At 36.0% G+C, this 19,056-nt stretch overlaps 1 protein-coding gene across 8 annotated transcripts in view; it reads left to right on the top strand.

The window, feature by feature from the left end:
* IDE (insulin degrading enzyme) overlaps positions 1-19,056 on the top strand; it is a 67,235-nt gene that overhangs the window by 16,546 nt on the left and 31,633 nt on the right. For all 8 annotated transcript variants that reach the window (XM_054832362.1, XM_054832361.1, XM_054832365.1 and 5 more), the window contains exons 6-12: positions 1,334-1,446; positions 1,873-2,035; positions 2,660-2,752; positions 3,296-3,387; positions 5,011-5,091; positions 8,482-8,585; positions 18,579-18,681. In XM_054832362.1, coding sequence (XP_054688337.1) covers positions 1,334-1,446; positions 1,873-2,035; positions 2,660-2,752; positions 3,296-3,387; positions 5,011-5,091; positions 8,482-8,585; positions 18,579-18,681 — 749 coding nt within the window. The remainder of the gene's footprint in view (positions 1-1,333; positions 1,447-1,872; positions 2,036-2,659; positions 2,753-3,295; positions 3,388-5,010; positions 5,092-8,481; positions 8,586-18,578; positions 18,682-19,056) is intronic.

Below are 19,056 nucleotides of genomic sequence, written 5' to 3'. Positions count from 1 at the left end.
AATATAATTTCCCTAGTAAATAGTATTAAATATTGTAAAGCTTGCTAAAATTAAATAGTGAAATTCAATTAATTTCTTCATCTAATAAAAAGCAAAATTCACTGAGTAATCATAGAACAGCTTTAGTACAGCAGTTCACATACGGACTTCTAAATGGAAACTTTTTTCAGTAAGAATCACCCTGGCAACTGGAAATCTGTCCTAAAGAAAACCCTCACTGTAGTTGTAAAGCTGAAATGAATGTGTCTTTTACTGACGTAGATAAAAAATAGTGGTCTTTAATAGATTTACATGCAGTTCACAAAATTTTATTATACATATATAAACCATCTTGGTTTACTTTGGGTTTTTTTCCCTGCACGGTTCTCTCAGTGTAGTGTAGGAGCACGCCTGTGTTAGGCAGGAAAGAGTGTGCTTTCTAAATTGAACTGGGGTTGTTTTGACTAACAAGATGAACGCTTCTTGAAATCTTTCAAAGATTAAGGTTGTACTTTAAGAAATCCAAGAAATGCCCAGTCTTTTCTTCAGCACCCACCCTTGAAAAGTGTGTGCTAAAAAACATGATGAATTAGTCTTTCTTGTCTTATTCTCACTTTGAGAAGTGCTCCAAAATGCATTTGTTTAAGCAGAGAGTTATTTTGAACACAGTATTTCAACAGAAACAGTATAGGTCAATTTGGGTGAATTAATGCACATCAAATTCTTTCTGCAAATGGTGTTCCTCTCCTTTTTGAAGAGTCCTAGAGTCACGAACTGCACCTAGAATGGATGTAAAAGTAGAAGTGCTTATACAGGTCACAAATGTGTGTGAAATTTTGGGGTGCTGAGGACAGATGACCCAGGCTCACTGTGTACATGAAGTACTGGAGGTGCGCTGAGGCTGAAGAAAATCCAAGTTTTGACAAAGATGCTTTCACTCTGGAAAATTTGCAGCTGTAATTCCATGTCCCTTAAGCTTTTTTGTGGAATGTTTATTTTTGTAAATGTTCAGTATCTGATGTGTCTTTTCTTCAGTTCCAGCCTAGATTCATCAGTAAAATTTAAAGATGTTTTTTCTGGTTACAGGATTTATTTTAATCATGGTTGAAGCCTTCCTTTAATAAGCATGGTGCTTATAGCACGTTGTAATTCAAAACTTAAGTATAATACTTAATATAATAGATATAAGTATAAATACTTATAATATATAGAATTCCTTTCTGAAATTAATAATCATAATACCATTAAAACTACTTTTCTGTGTAATTCATGTCTCTGCCAAAGAATATACGAAATCCAAATTTGCCAGTCTTCAGATAATCATTATGCTTTTTCTAATGTTTCTTTGTTCTAGAATCATTGGATGAGCTGACTTGCTTAGTGGTAAAGTTATTCTCAGAAGTAGAGAATAAAAATGTCCCTATACCAGAGTTTCCTGAACATCCTTTCCAAGAACAACATCTCCGGGTATGTACAGAGATACATCTCCCATCGGGAGTGTATACCTTAAATGATATTTTTTATGTTCCATTACTACACTGTGCACTTCACTACTTTTGTATCAGTGTCCTTGTTACGTTCCAGGTTTCTTTCTTAATTTTCCACCCACCTTTCCATGCTGAGTATAGTATAGTTTTGTATAGTTTATAGTAAAGGTTGTACATTTGGTTGTGGCTGTAAGCAACTGAGAAATAATTAATTCTCTTTTTGTTTGCATCATGAATGGCTAAAGTGTTGCCCTAAGTTTTACATACCTTTACTTCCAAGATTTTGTTGATATGTTTGTAACAAAATGGGTGTATATGAAGGGAATGTGATATGTGCTCCTGAGATGAGTAAAACAATGAGAGTTTCCTTTTGTTTATGGATCTCCTTGTTTATTTTGCCCCTCAGCAACTTTACAAAGTGGTACCTATAAAGGACATTAGAAATCTTTATGTCACGTTTCCTATACCAGACCTTCAGAAGTACTATAAATCAAACCCTGGCCATTACCTTGGTCATCTGATTGGGCATGAAGGCCCCGGGAGTCTTTTATCAGAGCTTAAAGCCAAAGGTAAGTCCTTTTGAAGGTAGAGAATTAGAAAGTAATTACACAAGTTTTTAAAGCTTAGCTATGTTTCACTTAAAATTGACTTCTGTTTGTTAAGTTTAAAGCCCCCAACTCTTTGAGTAATTTGAGTTGTAAGTAATTTTGCACTTTATTTTTGTTTCTGTGGTGGGCAAAAATAAATAGCAGGCATGCTGACTACTGTAGCTATTATTTCTTGCAGTCCCCTTTACCTACCCCTGTTTAGAGAGTTATATGAGCCTTGACATAATGATCTTGTCTCTATTCTGTCACTGACGAGACTACTGCCAGGTCTCTTAATGTCTGGAAGACTGCAAGAGTGTATCTTTTGTTATTTTTCTTTATATTATTGTGTTCCAAACAGAAATAAATTACCCAGTAATGAAATGATCTTGTTTGTCATACCACTCTGAGCACAAAATCAGGTAGGTCTGATTTGTCTTATATTTAACTTGCACTGTTGCTGTAGGCATTAAGGAAGAGAAGGAGAACATGAAAATTAGTCAAAATATATTTTAAAAAAAAAAGTAATGTTGCTGAAGCATACAAAAAATAGCATAAATTGTTACAAGTTTGTTTATGTAATATATTTGCTTTTTGGTTTTGTAGGATGGGTAAATACTCTTGTTGGAGGACAGAAGGAAGGTGCTAGAGGTTTCATGTTTTTCATCATTAATGTGGACTTGACAGAGGAAGGGCTTTGTAAGTGAAGCACTATGTTTGCATTCCATGTTATTCCTGATCTGATGGGTTTGTGTTTGTATCCAAAGAGACTAATTGTGTTTATAGTGTGAAAGACGATTTGTTTTGATTAACTTGTTATTCTTCTGAGTTTAGATCTCTCAGTCTGCTAACACACTTCATCTAACATAAGAAACCAACTTATTTGTGATTATATTATAGTATTTCATTAAAATACTTTAAAGTAACTTTCTTTAAAAGAAAAGCTGTTAATACCTTTGTGTGCTACTTATTCGTACTATTTAGACCTGAGTTAAATTACATTATAAACCGATATCTTACATGTTCAGTGCAGTTCTCAGAATTATCTGGGGACCTAAACGCTTATCTTAAATTCATGTCTAAGGAAAACATGTTTAACTTTGCGGGTGGGATTACATATGTACTTAAATATCTTGATGTATCAGGGTATAATTAAAAATAAAACCTTACATATTTGTGTTCATCAGAATTTTTTTGTGCAGAACTGAGTGCATTATTAAGCAAGCATTTTTTTCTTTCCAGTGCATGTTGAAGATATTATTTTGCACATGTTTCAATATATTCAAAAACTACGTACAGAAGGACCTCAAGAATGGGTTTTCCAAGAGTGCAAGGTACAGTGATTGGTACTTGAAATAGGCAGTGGTTGTATTTGTACAAATTTTTGGATTATAAGTAGAAACATACTGTTTGTTTGAAAGGCTGTGGAAATAGCCTTTAATAATTGCATGGTAATTAAGTTTATTAATTTTAAAGGTGCAACATGACACAAATAACAAGTACATTCAGAATATATCGTCTTAATGTAGATGTGAAATGCTCTTATAGAGCTGTGAGTTGACATTTTATGATAGCATAATGGAGGTGGAGGAAGAAGTATCTTACTCTATCTGCAAGGATTTTGCATAACCTTCCTTACTCTTCACTGCAGGTGGAGGCGGGGGGGAAGCATTTGCTGTGAGGGGTAACATTGAATTGGAAATTGAAATGGCTGTTATTCTACCCTTCTCTTCTTTCATGTGTCAGATTGTTTAGTTGAGATCATAAAGGCAGTAGGACATTTTATCTGCTATTCGTTCTCTCACCTTTTCTGAGAGGTGAACTAAAATTTTTCATGGAGTACTTTGGCTGTACACTTCAGTCTTTGCTGAACTGTTCATGCTTCTTGTAATCTGTGTAGTTCTGTGTGCACAGACCCAGTATATAAAGTGTACTATTAGAATTAAGTGGCACTTCTAAGTGACTGTGAAATAAAACCAATTTTAATATCTAGTCTCATTTGTTCATGACAAATACTTGGGTAAAGATTTGATCCTTCTTTGCTTTATTTGCTGAAAATATTGAGTCTCTTCTGTCTAAGAGTAGAAATTTTGCAGATGCGTTAACTTTGTTTCTTGCATTTTGACACTGTATACCTGTAAAATAAATCTCTTTACCCTCTGCTGAAAGTTCCAATGGAATTGTTTCAGTGTCATTATAAGCAAATAGAAGATTTGAAAGAGGTAGTTCTATCCTCCCATCTCATCCCTGTGTCTTTCCTTGCTCCTCTTGTATCAGCCCCAGCACTCCTGAGGCTGTGAGGTGAGTCAGAAAAGCTGGCAAACTGATGTGAAAAGAATCTTCTTTTGAGTTTATTTTCAGCTGAATTGTTGAATTAACTAGACTCTCTGCATGGTTTCACAGAAGGATGGGACTGTCTCTTTCACTGGCTTTGTAGTCTTAGATCTCTTAAATTCACTCTTGCCATTGTATTCTAAGAATGATGTGTTCTATTTCTGTGGCTAAGATGGCGTAAAGAAACACACTTTTTCTGTCTCTGAACTTACCTTTTGGCTGGCTGAATGAAAGGAACAAAAAAGGAAGAGGGAAAGGCTTCAGTTCATTAGCATACAATGAACATTGCACAGGAACACTATGCATTGGTTCTGTCAAAGTTGGTGTGTTTTCAAATTATCAGGAAATTTAAACACATGAGCTATGGGACAGATCTCTTACTATGAACAGAATTTTACAAGACTTGTGTAACACTTCACATTGTGAGACTATCTAAAATTGCTTGTGAGTTTTGTGCAACTTGAATATTGCTGAAAACTTTTGCGTTAGGTACTTAACTACTATAAAATGGATACTACAAAACTTCCTTTTCTTACATTATAAAAACGAATTAAGTAGCCAATAATTATTCTTAAAATAGTCTTTAAGGTATACTTTTCAACCCTTCCTACGTTGTTTCCTAGGATCTAAATGCTGTGGCATTCAGATTTAAAGATAAAGAACGACCACGAGGTTATACATCAAAGCTTGGAGGAATGTTGCATGTAAGTGTGGGGGTTTTTTGAGGGAGGTTTTTTTTATTTATTTTCTACAATATAGTAATAATTTAGCAGTATGTTTGATTATACTCTTAATAAATACAGGTATTTGCAAAGGTCCTTTCCACTTCTTGAGCTTAGGAAACTAGTATCATGCTGCATAGATCTTAGTTTTGGCATTCAATAAGTCACATTTCCTTTGCTCTCTACCATTTTATACTTCTGTACCTGGTAGAACTGATTTTACAGTAACTGGAATTGCTATTTGGGATGCTGTCTCTTGCTTTTGTTCTGTCAAATGCTTTAACAAATGGACTTCTGACTTCTGAAACAGTCTTTCAGTGGTCTGTATTTGTTGGATAATTCCTGATTACAATTGCTGTCTCCAAAAATCAGGCCAGGAACTTGCCAGCAGTGTTCCAAAGAGCAGGGTATTGATTCAGGACTTTATTTTTTTCTTCTTTTCACTGCTTTTCTTTTGCTGTGCTTTGCAGTATGAATGGTAATTCAGATTCTGCTGTTAGTTGCTTAAACACTGACAGAAAAATAACTTTTCTAGTTCTCTTTATTGCCTCTGAGTCATACTAAGTTTATGCTTTGAATTAACCACGCTAGAACTGTTGTTTGGTGATTTCATGTGCTTATGAATACTAGCTGTTTTCCATAACTTGGAGAAGAACCTGTGTATAAGTTAGCATGAGTAAATGTAATGTCATAAGTTGTTACGTATTTACCAAAAGGAGTTAAGAAACCTTTTTATTCAACAAAACAGAAATTCATCTTTGAAGCACATTTGTGCTGGTCGAATGAGTCACACTAAGGTCTTGCTGTTAAATTATATTTTGTATTTGTCATGTGTAGGCTTGATATTGTTTTCCAGGTAGTTGTTCCCTGGTTTGCAGTGCCCTTTTTGTTTTGTTTTGTCTCCTTAATGATATCATTAAGAAAAATTTAATTTTAATCTGATTGTCATCTGTATATTGTTTTAGTCTGTTTTGTTTTAGTTACATTATGCTCTGACCTTTCTGAAAAATAATCACAGAACCACAAAATGGTTGAGGTTGTGGACCTCTAGAGATCATTTTGTCCAACCCTTCTGCTCAAGCAATACAAAAAAACCAAAGTAACCAAATTTTATGTTCAATTCCAGTTGGTGGCCAGGCTGTGGCCTGTGTTTCTGAAGGAAATTAAGTGTAGAGTATTGGTCACTAAATCTGTATTGCTTTGGTAATATCAGATTAGAATTGCATAGATTACTTAAAATTTCCCCTTCAAGTTGCTTACTCTGCTTAGCCGTTTATGCAGAATGTAGTTAAATGAGCGTTCTGCAGTGTACGGTGAATCTTTTGGACAAAATCTTTCAAATTCTGGATCTTTAGCATTCACATTTTAATTTTTTGTAACACAGGTTTGGTTCATGGTCCTTGGGCTCCACCTCCCTGTGGTGGGTTGAGCCTGGCTGGGGGCCAGGTGCCCACCAGAGCCGCTCTCTCACTCCCCTCATTCACTAAACAGGGGAGAAAAGGCATAACGAAATGCTTGCAGGTCGAGATAAGGACAGGGAGAGATCACTCACTAATTATCGGCACGAGCAAAACAGACCAAACTTAGAGAGGGAATTCATCTAATTTATTACTAGGCAAAACAGAGTAGAGGAATGAGAAAATAAAATCAACTCTTAAAACACTTCCCCCCACCCCTCCCATCTTCCCAGGCTCAACTTCACTCCCGGCTTCAACCTTCCCCCCCTCAGCGGCACAGGGGGACGGGGAGTGGGGGTTACGGTCAGTTCATCACACGGTGTTTCTGCTGCTTCTTCATCCTCAGGGGGAGGACTCCTCTCATCGTTCCCCTGCTCCAGCATGGAGTCCCTCTCACGGGGTGCAGACCTTCAGGAGCAAACTGCTCCAGCGTGGGGTCCCCCACGGGGTCACAAGTCCTGCCAGCAAACCTGCCCTGGCGTGGGCTCCCCTCTTCACGGGTCCACCGGTCCGGCCTGGAACTTGCTCCAGCGTGGGCTTCCCACAGGCCGCAGCTTCCTTCAGGTGCCTCCACCTGCTCCGGCGTGGGGTCCTCCACGGGCTGCAGGTGGAATCGCTACACCCCCTCATCCTTCCTCCATGGGCTGCAGGGGGACAGCCTGCTTCACCATGGCCTTCACCACAGGCTGCAGGGGGATCTCTGCTCCGGCGCCTGGAGCTCCTCCTCCCCCTCCATCTGCATTGACCTTGGTGTCTGCAGAGTTTCTTACATCTTCTCACTCCTCTCTCCGGCTGCAAAAGCTCTCTCTCTAAGTGTTTTTCTTCTTCTTAAATATGTTATCACAGAGGCGCTGATTGGCTTGGCCTTGGCCAGCGGCGGGTCCGTCTTAGAGCCGGCTGGCATTGGCTCTGTCAGACACAGGGGGAGCTTCTAGCAGCTTCTCACAGAAGCCACCCCTGTAGCCCCCCCGCTACCAAAACCCTGCCACACAAACCCAATACACTCCCCAACTCCCCTGGCCCTTTCTTTTTTCCAAAATCCTTTGTGTGAGTTACTGTGTGTTCTGCAAGTCATTCCACTGTAGTCTTTTGTATAATATATGTAATTCAGAAAGCCATTTTATAATAATTCTGGTCAAAAAAAGTACACTTGCATGGCAAACTGCAAGTACTTGGTGCTTAGGTCACCTGGTATTTCTCCTTTGGTAAACAGATGTTTATCAACAAAGATTCCTGTCAACCAAACTAATAATTTTCAGAGGAATTTTAATTTTTTTCTTTTTAAATTGTGATGTACCTTAAGAGATTTTCAGTTTGATCCTAAATAAAAAAGCGTTAGAATTAAAATTGTGTAAATTTGTATTATGCTTTTAGAGAATTGAAATATACTTTCCTTTAAATTACTGTAAATAAAAGTGGAAATCTTAGAGAATAAAAAAAAAACTTTAAGTAGAGTTGGAGGTTTCCCCCCCCCCCCCCTTTTTTTTCTTTTTTGGTTGTGTTTTGTTTTTTCCAAATGCACTCTAGTGAGTACTTGGTGTTCTTTTATCTTTAAAAATATCCTCCAGGGGTCAGCATTTACCATGTTATTTTTACTTCAGTTACTTCAAAACAGTATTTAAAGGTGGGTGACTTTTTATATTGAGACATAAAATATTTCAAGAGACAGGGATGGTAATATGCAGTATATAAAATTACCTAATATAGGAGAAATATGATCGCATAGTTAGACTACTACTTAATCTTGTTTAGTTTTAAGAGAAGAATTTTAAGGCTTCAAATTTGAAATTACCAAGGTAATACAGATTTAGTGACCAGAAGTATACACTTTTATTTCCTTAACAAAACAGTAGGTTTTTTCATGCTTAGTTTTTGTTTCATTCATCTACATGTTTCTGGGCTTTTTTTTTTTTAGTATTATCCTATAGAAGAAGTACTGGCTGCTGAATATTTGCTTGAAGAATTCAGACCTGATTTAATAGACATGGTACTGGATAAATTGAGACCAGAAAATGTTCGGTAAGTTAAACTGCAATAACTTGTATTTTAACCCAAACATTATAAGAAAGCAGTTGAACTAATGGAAACACAAATTCTTAGGTGTGTCTTACAGCTCCAAAGTAAATGTCACTGAAAAAGAGCTAGTTGTTCTGTGTGTTCATGTCTCTGCTCTCTATTGAAAATAAGCACTCTTAAGTGCATTCAGCTCTTCCTGTTCAGACAGAACCATCCTTTCAGTCCTTTCTATGCAGGATGTCTTCCTCAGACTGAAATAGTTTTTAGGAATATACTTATTATTAGTAGCTCAACTGTTACTGAGAAAAAAATCTAGTAAAATTATTCTGCCTCACTAAGTTCTTGGGACATTTTATACGGAATGCTCTAATATTTGTAATTTGGAGCTAAGTCTGGAAATCTGTTAAGAGGATGGCTTTTACCTGCTGTGTGTATTTTATTTTCCCTAAGGAGAGCTACAAAACTTTGTGCACGTTAGCAGACCCTCTGAAAAATATCAGTTGATGTGGGTAGAAGTAGCTGTGTCTTTAGCTGCTAAAATCTCTCAGACTACCGGAGCGTCTCTTTGATGTGAGCGTGGCCATACTGTACGTGTATTTTCTTTGCAGAGTGAGTGGGCTGCAGTACAAATTTCAGGGCTCAGTACTTGGCCAGACTAGATGTTGAAAGGGAAAGGGGAATCCTCTCTCCTGTGCTTTTGAGGATCTTCTGTTGCCACCCAAGCAGGGTAGAAAAGGGAGAGGCCAAAAGAACAAATGTACCTAAAGTCTGTTTGAATACCTGAAGGACAATAGTGTGATCAGGATGAGGGAAATAATACTTTGCTGAGATGATGATTTTCAAGTGAAGGAATCTGGAAACTAGAGAAGAAAATGAGGGCAGGTGAAAAAGGTGTATTAATTGAAAAGGAGGAGGGGCTGGGCAAATGGTTAACGAAGGGAGGAAGAGCCTGGGATGAGAGCTGGCAAAGGTCATCACAGGGGTAATTTAAGGGAGGCCATTGGTAGCTGTGGGGAGCTTGTATCTCAGTCAAGGATGGATGGAGAGGCTGGCTAGTGGAACTGCTGCGAATAGTTGAGTGCAGATTGGACAAAAAAAGAGAGAGGGATAGGAATTGGGACTATTAGGCAGAGTGCAGATAAAGAGAGCCAGTCTAGAAGAAAAGATTGTCAGGCTTAACAGGGATATTCAGCTGAGAGTCCTGAGTCATGGAAGCAGGGCAAACAGAAGAGACAAAGCAAAGAGGTCTGAGACAAGGAACCTGAGGTAGGATAGCTGCAGACTGATGGGACCAAACTTAGAGGAACTAAGCAGAAAAGCCTGTGCAGACTGAGTGCAGTGTAGTCTACAAAGGCCAAATAAACTAAAGTTTACCAAGTCTTGCTATTTTTTTTTCTTTGCAGCTGTATGCTTTTTTTCCCCCCCTTTTTTTCCCCATAGAATAGAAACGTGCTGGAATTACGTAAGATGCTAGTATGATGTATTGCTCTGCCTGACCTACTAACGTAGTTGGAAGGTGTGTAGTGAAAGTAACAGGAATCTGTAGAAAAAAAAAAGTAAAGATTCAAGGTTAAGACTGTTTAGTGCTGCCCAGGAGAACTGAACTCCGTTGCTTTGTCACAAGCTGCCTAAGTGGCATGAGACAAGCTCCTAAAACAAACTTTTCACATCAGGACAGTAATTACTCATTCCTTTTTATTTTCTTGAGTATGCCTAAGGTCTTAAGGCCTAACTAGAGGGATTGGTGAGCACCTGAATCCACAAAAAAACCTCAACAGAAGCTTTGCTTTTAATCTATGAGGTATCATACAATGTGAAGAATTTGAAAAAAAAAAAAAGTCTTAAAATTAGCAACTAAAATGAATCGCTACTGTATAACTTTGTGGATCTCTATGTCCCTCGGCTTCCTATAAAAATGTCTCATGGGGTATTTTAAAATATGGCATTAGTTCCTCTAACGCTCATTGCTGTGGAAGAGATGTTTTAGTAATGCTATTTATTTAGAGAAAGAGGTGAATATTGGAAAGGAAGAAGTCAGGTCATGCATTGAGCAAAACATATAAAAGATTGAATAACTATTTCTTAATTATTCTTGTGCACTGAACAGGGCAGAGGTTCAGTAGGACAGTATGTAAATTTATGTGTGTGTATATATTTACATGTATGTATAAAGTGCATGGGCAACAGTTGTACTTTGGAGTCTTTTTTTTGGTAATTAGATTCTTTTAATATATCTTTTGTGTATATTGTAATAAATTGTAATATATAATTAGTGGTGTAGAGGTATTATTAAAATGTTGGAAAAGACAGAACAACCTCTTGCTTGTGATTCTATATATCAGTCTTGCTTTATTTGAACACCTGTTTATCAATGTTTTGAAAAGCCGGATGTGTGATACAAAAAATAATGATTTTTAGGGGAGTGTCTGTTTCTGAATATGTTCCACACTGAAATTTTCATTCAGTGTTGGATATAGAAGGATGGCGAGGCATGTATTCGCATATTTCTAGAGTTCATATATTTCAGCCTTCTGAAACCGCTGTGAATTACTTACAAGTTTGGGCATGAATCTTATCTATGTTTGTTTCAATGACAAAATCTGTCCCATATATTCATTTAGTTCAAGATGCATGTTACTTTATTTTCAAAAGATGGTATATTTCAAATAAGTATTGGATAAAGTAGGATAAAATTGGATTATGAACTGTATTTGCAAACGTCATGGGGTTCTGGTGTTTCTAGGGGTATATGAATAATGATAAAATAATGAGCTGCCTGTGTCAGTGACAGTAGTTGCCATAGTAATTAATGCCCTTTAAAGAAGGGCCTATATCTTTGTGTGTGGGCGTGCATCTGTGTGTAACGTGTGTGGGGTACTGCAACCAAAGCTTGAATATTTCAAGAGATCGTATTTTGAACATACAATACTTTAAAGAAAGTTTCCAGGTTCTCTTTCTATTGCATTAAATACTTAGATTTTGAATGTATTTCCATGTGGATCTACTTCTTGGAAATTTCATACAAGAGCTTACCTTTAACATAAAGACTGTTTTTAGTAATTAAAATAGAGAATATATAATTACTTCTTCTCCGAAGAAAGCTTAACCAAATTTCACATGAATTTGAACTTTTAACTGATTTTAGAATTGCTTACAAGCAATAGGTGAAACATTTTTTATACCAGTTTAGAAACAAGCTACAGGTGCTTAATCAGATCTATTATAGCTTCTCATAGCTTTAAAATGTGGCTCTTAACATTGCAAGACAACAGTCAATGTTATTATGGGGAAAGATAACTTTTGTAATGTAAATTGGGTTTTTGATATTAGTCAGAGAACTCATAAAGCACCTGCTCGCTTATGTTTTCAAAAATTGCTAGAGGAAATTAATATATGTAAATACATTCATAGACTCTTTAAGCTTATCAGATGCTGCTGGGTGCCACAGACCACTCATGAGTTTTCTGTGTTAGTCTTGTCGCTGGCTCTGCCAGCGTTTTGACATTCCCTTCCAGCTGGACAGTACTTCAGCATAAAATAGCCATAATTAACCTTGTTCAAAAGTTGTTAGTGTGAGAAAGGAAAGTGTAGAGAATACAGGTAGAGGGAGAAAATTCAAGTCTATAGAATGTGCTCAGAAGCACAGGAATAGTGATGACAATTTTTAGATGAACATGGTGTGCTTTTTTCAAATATGTAGTAAGCAGCCATTTCACGATGTTCTTTTAGTTAATATAAGGCCACTTGCAGTTGCAATTCTGCATTCCTTTGTCCTTGGGTGGGGGGGGGGGGGGGGGCAAAAAAAGCAAGATGAGCAAGAATTTTATTAGAGAAGAAAAAGTAATTCTAAAAAGATATGGAATTTAACCATAACTTTCTTGAAATGTTAGTAACTAAAGAAAATATTTTTTTACTGTTTTATGTATCATAGTAATTTTGTAGGGTTACGTCAGTCTTCTCCCATTTGACAAAGTAACTTTCTGGAGATGGGAATATTCTATACACTTGGTAATTCCGGATTAATTTTAAATAAAAAAAGGATTTTTTTCAAGATGGAACACCTCTAGAGCAAATACTAACTGAAGCTGATCGGTTTTAATATTTGAAGCAACTGGGAAGCATTGATCCTTCAGATAATGGAGATAGTTGTTCTAGCTTTTCAGTCAGCTGGTTTTGAATGTTGTGTGTATGACTCTTCAAGTAGCAAAGTGTAGTACATTTAGACTGGAGAGGCACAGCAGTGAGGGTGTGTTGGAAATTAAATTTGATAGAATAGGTATGCTTTTCTGTACAGGAAGGTCTCGAAAGTTTTCATAATGGAAGAGTGATGGTGGCATGGTGACTGAATCAAGAAAGTTTGTGATCAGAGAGGGGTTGTCATCTAATAACTTCTGTGTACGTGGGTCTCCATGTAATCTTGGGCTTTAAATGTCTGAGGTCTCACCCTGCTTTCTTCTGGCTCGCCATTACTGTGCTTTCTTTTTGGATGCTAGAAGAAATATGTTGCGTTTAATTTTCCGTCAGGATTAACCACATTGTCTCTTCACTTTACCTGGTTTAAGAAATAGATTATAATGATTATGTAATTTTAAGCATTTGAATAAGAAAGCTAAATATTGGGAAATAAAGGGACATTCAGAATTGGAATATACCAGGTTTTATGGCCTCTTCAGTTTATTGTTAAAGAAATTATATATACTTTTTTATTGCAGAGATCTTAGTAGGGCTTAAAGCTGGTAAATATAAGTAGGTTAGTTCTCTGAAGCTTACATACCCACAGCTATGCCTACAGCTGTCCTGTTAAGGCTTAAATATAAATACATACAAACTAGAGAGTGACAAAAAACTGATTAAATGCAGTTCTAACAGCAGAATTCAGCAAAGCACTGATGTTTTAACATGGATTGAGTGAGGCCTGCAGGAGGCCGATAAGGATGTAACAGCAGGCATACTTTGAATGGTATATGGTCAGAGTAATAAATGTATTGCTTATTATGTGTAGACTAAAACCATGCTAGTGTTTGCTATTGCCATAACAACTGTACATTCACGTCTTAGTTCTCTTCATGTTCAGACTATTTGTTGTCTCCAAAACTGTAACTTAAAAAAAGAAACCCAAAACATCAACCCAAATTTAAGATTAAGTATTGTGTTGCTTTTTCCAGCTTCTCTAAATGATATGTTTTTTCAGTGTAGGCTCAAAAGTTATAGTTGTGCTTTTATGTAGCTTCTATGATGATACTGTAAGCTGTTTTTTCTCAGATGTAAAAGTATAAGTCCTTTCAATTTTAGTGGGAATTAAATGCTTTTATTCAGGGCATCAGGTGTTTGAAGATCTAACCTAATTATGCCTTGCATAAATTGTGTCTTGCAATGGTTTAGTTTCCATTGATTTTAATTTTTCCTTTGTATTGTGGTTTTGTTTATAATTTCCTTTTCATAACCCTATTGGAATTCACCTGCACTAAGAACTTTTCTTGGTATATCTATATTGGGGTGGTTGCATTCACAGAGACTACCGTTCAATGTCTTTTTAAAAACTTTAGCTTTTCAACTGTTATTTTCTTAACAAACTGTGTTTTTTAAAAAGTATGGAAAAATATCCATACTCACAGATGGTAGCAAGTATCCATATGTGCTTCTATTTGAACCATAACAGGAAGTTTTCATATTCTCCTTCCGCCCCCGCACACTACTTGTTGCGTTTAGTGGTTTAATTTCCCTGAGAGAGAAACCTTTTAAAGATGAAAGTATCATTTTTACTTGTTCACACTGCATTGGGTTTTGCCAGCCATCTGTGAAGATAAGGGAATAGACTTGGCATGTGTCGCAATCTTTGCTGAAAAATGTAATTTTCCCATCATTTCCAATAAAAATTTTTCCCCTCATCTGCAGAATAAATGCTCTTATTAAAATTTAAGAAGCCAGTGACTCATTAGATTAAGCAACTAAAGAATATTTTCCCCTGAACAGTAAATGGACTTTTTTTCCTTTCTTGATATCTGAAGTGCAGCACTAGTACTATCCTAGAGGGAAGAAAAATAAAATTAATGCCAAAAATGTTGATACAGAAATTTCTAAGAACTGGAATTTCACACTTTCAGTGAAGTTGCTAATGCTCATCCCTGATGATAAACACGTTACAAATACGGAATGTAGGTGTTTATTTTTTAATTGCATTGTATCTGAGTAAAGGTTTTGAAAATCACAATTTGTTCACTTTTTTCTCTCTCCCAGAAACCGTTGCATTTGTAGAGACTTATTTTTATTGAACCCTAACAAATAAGTCATGTTTCTGCAGAATTATTAGAATGCTGCACCCCAGCAACATCTCTCTGCATGTAGTTTATCCTCTTATTCTGTTTTCTAATGAGATTATTATGGAAGTGGCTTTGAATAGCCTATATTGCCTTACATCAGTTCTGCTGATGGTTTTGGGGGAAGTTATAAACAAATCTAGGCTTTTGCTGGTTTTGTCTCACTCATGTTATTTTATGCATTTGAATAAGAAATGTATAATTTTTTCCATTGTTTGATGATGTCATCATTTGGAAGACAAAGTTTAACTTAGTTTCTAAAAAAGGCAATTGTTCCTTTTTAAGCATAAATTTTTTTTTTAACAAATTTGCTTTGACATATCTGTTACTAATATCACAAATACCTGGGTCTCAAAGTCTATTACTTTTTCACCTTTAGAAGCTTGAGTTATGTTTTGTATATCTGGAATACGGTAGTTGATAATCTTTCCTGGACGTACATTCATTTTAAAGTACACATTCTTTTCTCAAGTAATGGTCTTCTGTGGATCTGTAACTTGTAGCTTTATTTTAGATTTCAGGAGACTGAAAACCAAGATGGTATCTATTAAATCTGTATCAGATTCTAGAAATTGTCCTTGTTTTTGAAAATTGACCATAACTGAGGACTACAACAGTTTATGTGTACAAGAGTGTACATACAGAAGTAAATTGCGTTTATAGTTTCAGCTCTATTCCATGTTCATGCATGGCTCAGAAGCCTAATTGCACCAGTTGAGTTTAAATATGTTATAAGCAGGTCCTATTACAGATTGCTTGGTTGCCTTTCTTGCTTTTCCAGTGCATTTCAACACTGTCTTATTTATACCCCATAGATGTTCATAGTGCTGAACAGCACAACACAGAAATGAAAAGCAAACATAACGTTACATAATTGGTGACTTTAAAGATGCATCATGATACATTTAAGTAACTGCACAGCATTGTATTTCTACCTGTGATGGTGCTTTTCCCCTCTTCTTTTTCTGTCCTAGTGTTCATTGTTGTTGGTGCTTGTATCTTGGTTTCGATTGTTGGTCTCAGGCAGATGAAATGCCTTTCGGTTTGTTTCATGTGGTTGTGGGTATGTTTCAGAGAGCTCAAAGTGTAAGTAATCATTCTAGTAGTGATTTGGTGTATAGGGAGGGCAGGAGGATCTGTTGAAGCAGAACTCCTTGAAGAATTGTAGTGTTGATTTCCACAATTTCATTTCTATATGCTGAGCAGACAATTATTTTTAGCTCTTTAATTTTAGTATGTTCCTACAGCAAATGTTTGGGTGCTTGATTTGTCACTGCTGCTTGAGCATCGCTACGTTGGAGAAGGAGGCAATGTCAAATAAGACACCTGTGTATTATAGCATAAAACACCTTTGTCTTGTTGCTCGGACACATGATTATTGGAATTTTATCAAGATAATCTTTTAGCTTAAGACTTTTTTTCCTTTTTTTTAACTTTTTATTTAATGGACGGAAAGGCCTGGTAGGTTGCTCTGAAATTCTAATAGCCTTTATGGTTTTCATTGTCTCTTAGCAACTTCATCTGTATGTGATAGAGGTTTTGCTCACCAGCTGTCCAAGTTAAAATGCAAAACATAATAGAATATTTCTATGGCTCATTTTAATGTAAACAACAATCTCTAATAGATTTCACCATGTTGACCGAGCGAGTGTCTGCTGTTTTGCAAGAACAAATATTCTCTAGGATTAAAGTGTTTAGTTCCTTGCTGAATGTTTATTTAGTATTGTTCCTTTCGTATAAAAAATGAAATAGATATAATGTGCAAACAGATATGAAACCAATTTACCTGAAGTAATAATAAAAATGTTAACCATCTCTATTGCCACTTGCACTGAGATGAAATAATGTATCTTTTCAAGATGAATGTTCTTGTTCTAGTTTGGATATTGCATAACTTTTGCAGAAGAGCAGGGGTTGTTTTGTGTGTATATGTACATTTTCATGCTAATCATGTGGTTCTTTCAAAGGTGGGGAGCAAAAATTTCTCCCTTCCTCAACCTAGAGGAAATCTGCATCCCTGAAACATGAGATTTGAATGCCCCTCTTTAGCGCATATGATTTAAAATATTGTCTCAAAATCAGACAGTCTGTGGTGCCAGTCCTGCTTCAATTTTTGAATCTATTGCTAGAGAATGTGTCTTTATAGTCCCATGTGATTCTGAGATGTACTCGTCATTTATTTAAACTCATCTAATGCTGTTTACCCCACTGTTTTCCTGCTACTTGAACTGCAATGCATGGATTAAATTATTAATAATTAGAAAATCTTCATAATAGAGGAATTTAGAACTAAATTCAGCAGAATCCTGTTTTCTTCAGCCTTCTTGGATCATTTAATCATGTACGTGTAAACATTAGATGAAAAGGGAGGAATGAGGACATAGACATTTACAATATTAATAGTCCACATATTTAAACTTTTCAGTGTATCGCAAAACTCAACCCAAGGGTATTCTCCAGTAGCATATTTGTAAAGTAAAATACTGTAGTTTGAGACACATCTGTATGCCTGTTTTAATTTATGCCCCACTTTGCCATGTACATTAGAAATGCATGACAGTGTTCCTGGCCTGAAGATTTGTGATGAAAAAAGAACACTTACATTGCATATATTTTGGTGTTTTAATGTGCATTTTAGCCATCTGCATAAGATTTGACAAAGTTCGTTACTGTGCTATTCAGCACCTAGGGATTGTTAAATGTATGTAGGAGGTAATTACGCTACCATTTTTCGACCATTTCAGAATTCTTATAAACATTTATTAACTCTTAAAGCTAGCTACTTGATTCCGTTGAACACTCTTTTGTGTTCTAGGTTGTTAAAAAGGATTAAAGGAGTTTTCTCGATACCTATTATGAAGACTCCTGAAAGAATACTAAGAAGTTTGTAGTTTTCTTTATTCTGGATATCCTCTTATTTAGGTGTATTATTTAGTTCAAGGAGTATCTGGATGATGCTTTTAGTCATATGGTTTAGTTTTAGGTAATCCTGCAAGAAGCAGGGAGTTGAAGTCGATGGTCCTTATGGGTCCCTTCCAACTTGAGATACTCTATGATTCTATGATTTAGGTTTCTAATTGAGTATATATAATTTGTTGTATTGGCTGTAAAATACATTAATCTTCCTGCTTTTCTTTGTTTCCCCTCAAAAAAAAAAAGGGGGGGGGAGGGGAAGGAGAGATATGAGAATTATTCAAAATGAAGAAACTCCCTTACTAGCAGACTATGGGAGAGTGAAACTGCAGTAATGTAATCTGGTCTGGAATAAAATTTCTATAATCAGTAATTTCACATATCTTAGTGTTGATATAGGAGGTATGAAAAACGTTGTTGTCGCTTCATTAATTTTGTAGCAGATCTCAAGGTCTGCTTTCTGGAACAAGGATAACATCTAAAAATTAGTAATTGCATGCAACAATAATTGTATGTAACTCTAGGTTGTAACACTTTAGAAAAACAGTAAAATTAAATGATGCTGATAACCTGATTTCACGGTTAACCTTAGCGTGTAGTTCAGTATACATATACTTGCTATCCAAATGTACTCTGTAGTCGTCCAGGGACCATTTCCAGCAATAAATACATTCTAGTGATGGAACAGAAATAGTGCTCTGAATAATTTCTCGCAGTCTTTTCTCAGACACATTCATGTCAAAGGGCTTTGTCTCTTTGTTTTCAGAGTTGCAATAGTTTCCAAGTCTTTTGAAGGAAAAACTGATCGAACAGAAGATTGGTATGGAACACAGTACAAGCAAGAAGCAATTTCTGATGAAGTTATTAAGGCATGTTAGAACTTTTAATATATTCCAATATCTGCAAGTGAAAGTGGTAAATTCTTTGTCTAATTTTCCATTTAGTTGAAGGGAGAACTTAAATCTGCTCTAAGTGGCATTGAAAATTGTGCAATGAGTCTGTTTAATATTATGAGAAGTAAGGATCTTATGTTAGTCTTTAGATTTCAAATATTTATTACATAGGACAGATACATTTCATGGTTTTAAACCATGTTAAATACAGGGAATGTTATACCATTTTTGCTATAAAATATCCATAATGTGCAGTGGCTACTTAAAAATGTAAGCATTAACTTCTTAAAACTTGAAAATCTGTATTAAATGTTAATGAAGTAGTCTGTTCTTAAAGGAATCTTTTTACAA

This window comes from Grus americana, chromosome 7, assembly GCF_028858705.1.
Source record: "Grus americana isolate bGruAme1 chromosome 7, bGruAme1.mat, whole genome shotgun sequence".
Classification (NCBI taxonomy): Eukaryota; Metazoa; Chordata; class Aves; order Gruiformes; family Gruidae; genus Grus; species Grus americana.
Note: the sequence above shows the minus strand (reverse complement) of the source record. Positions and strands in the feature narration are given on the sequence as shown.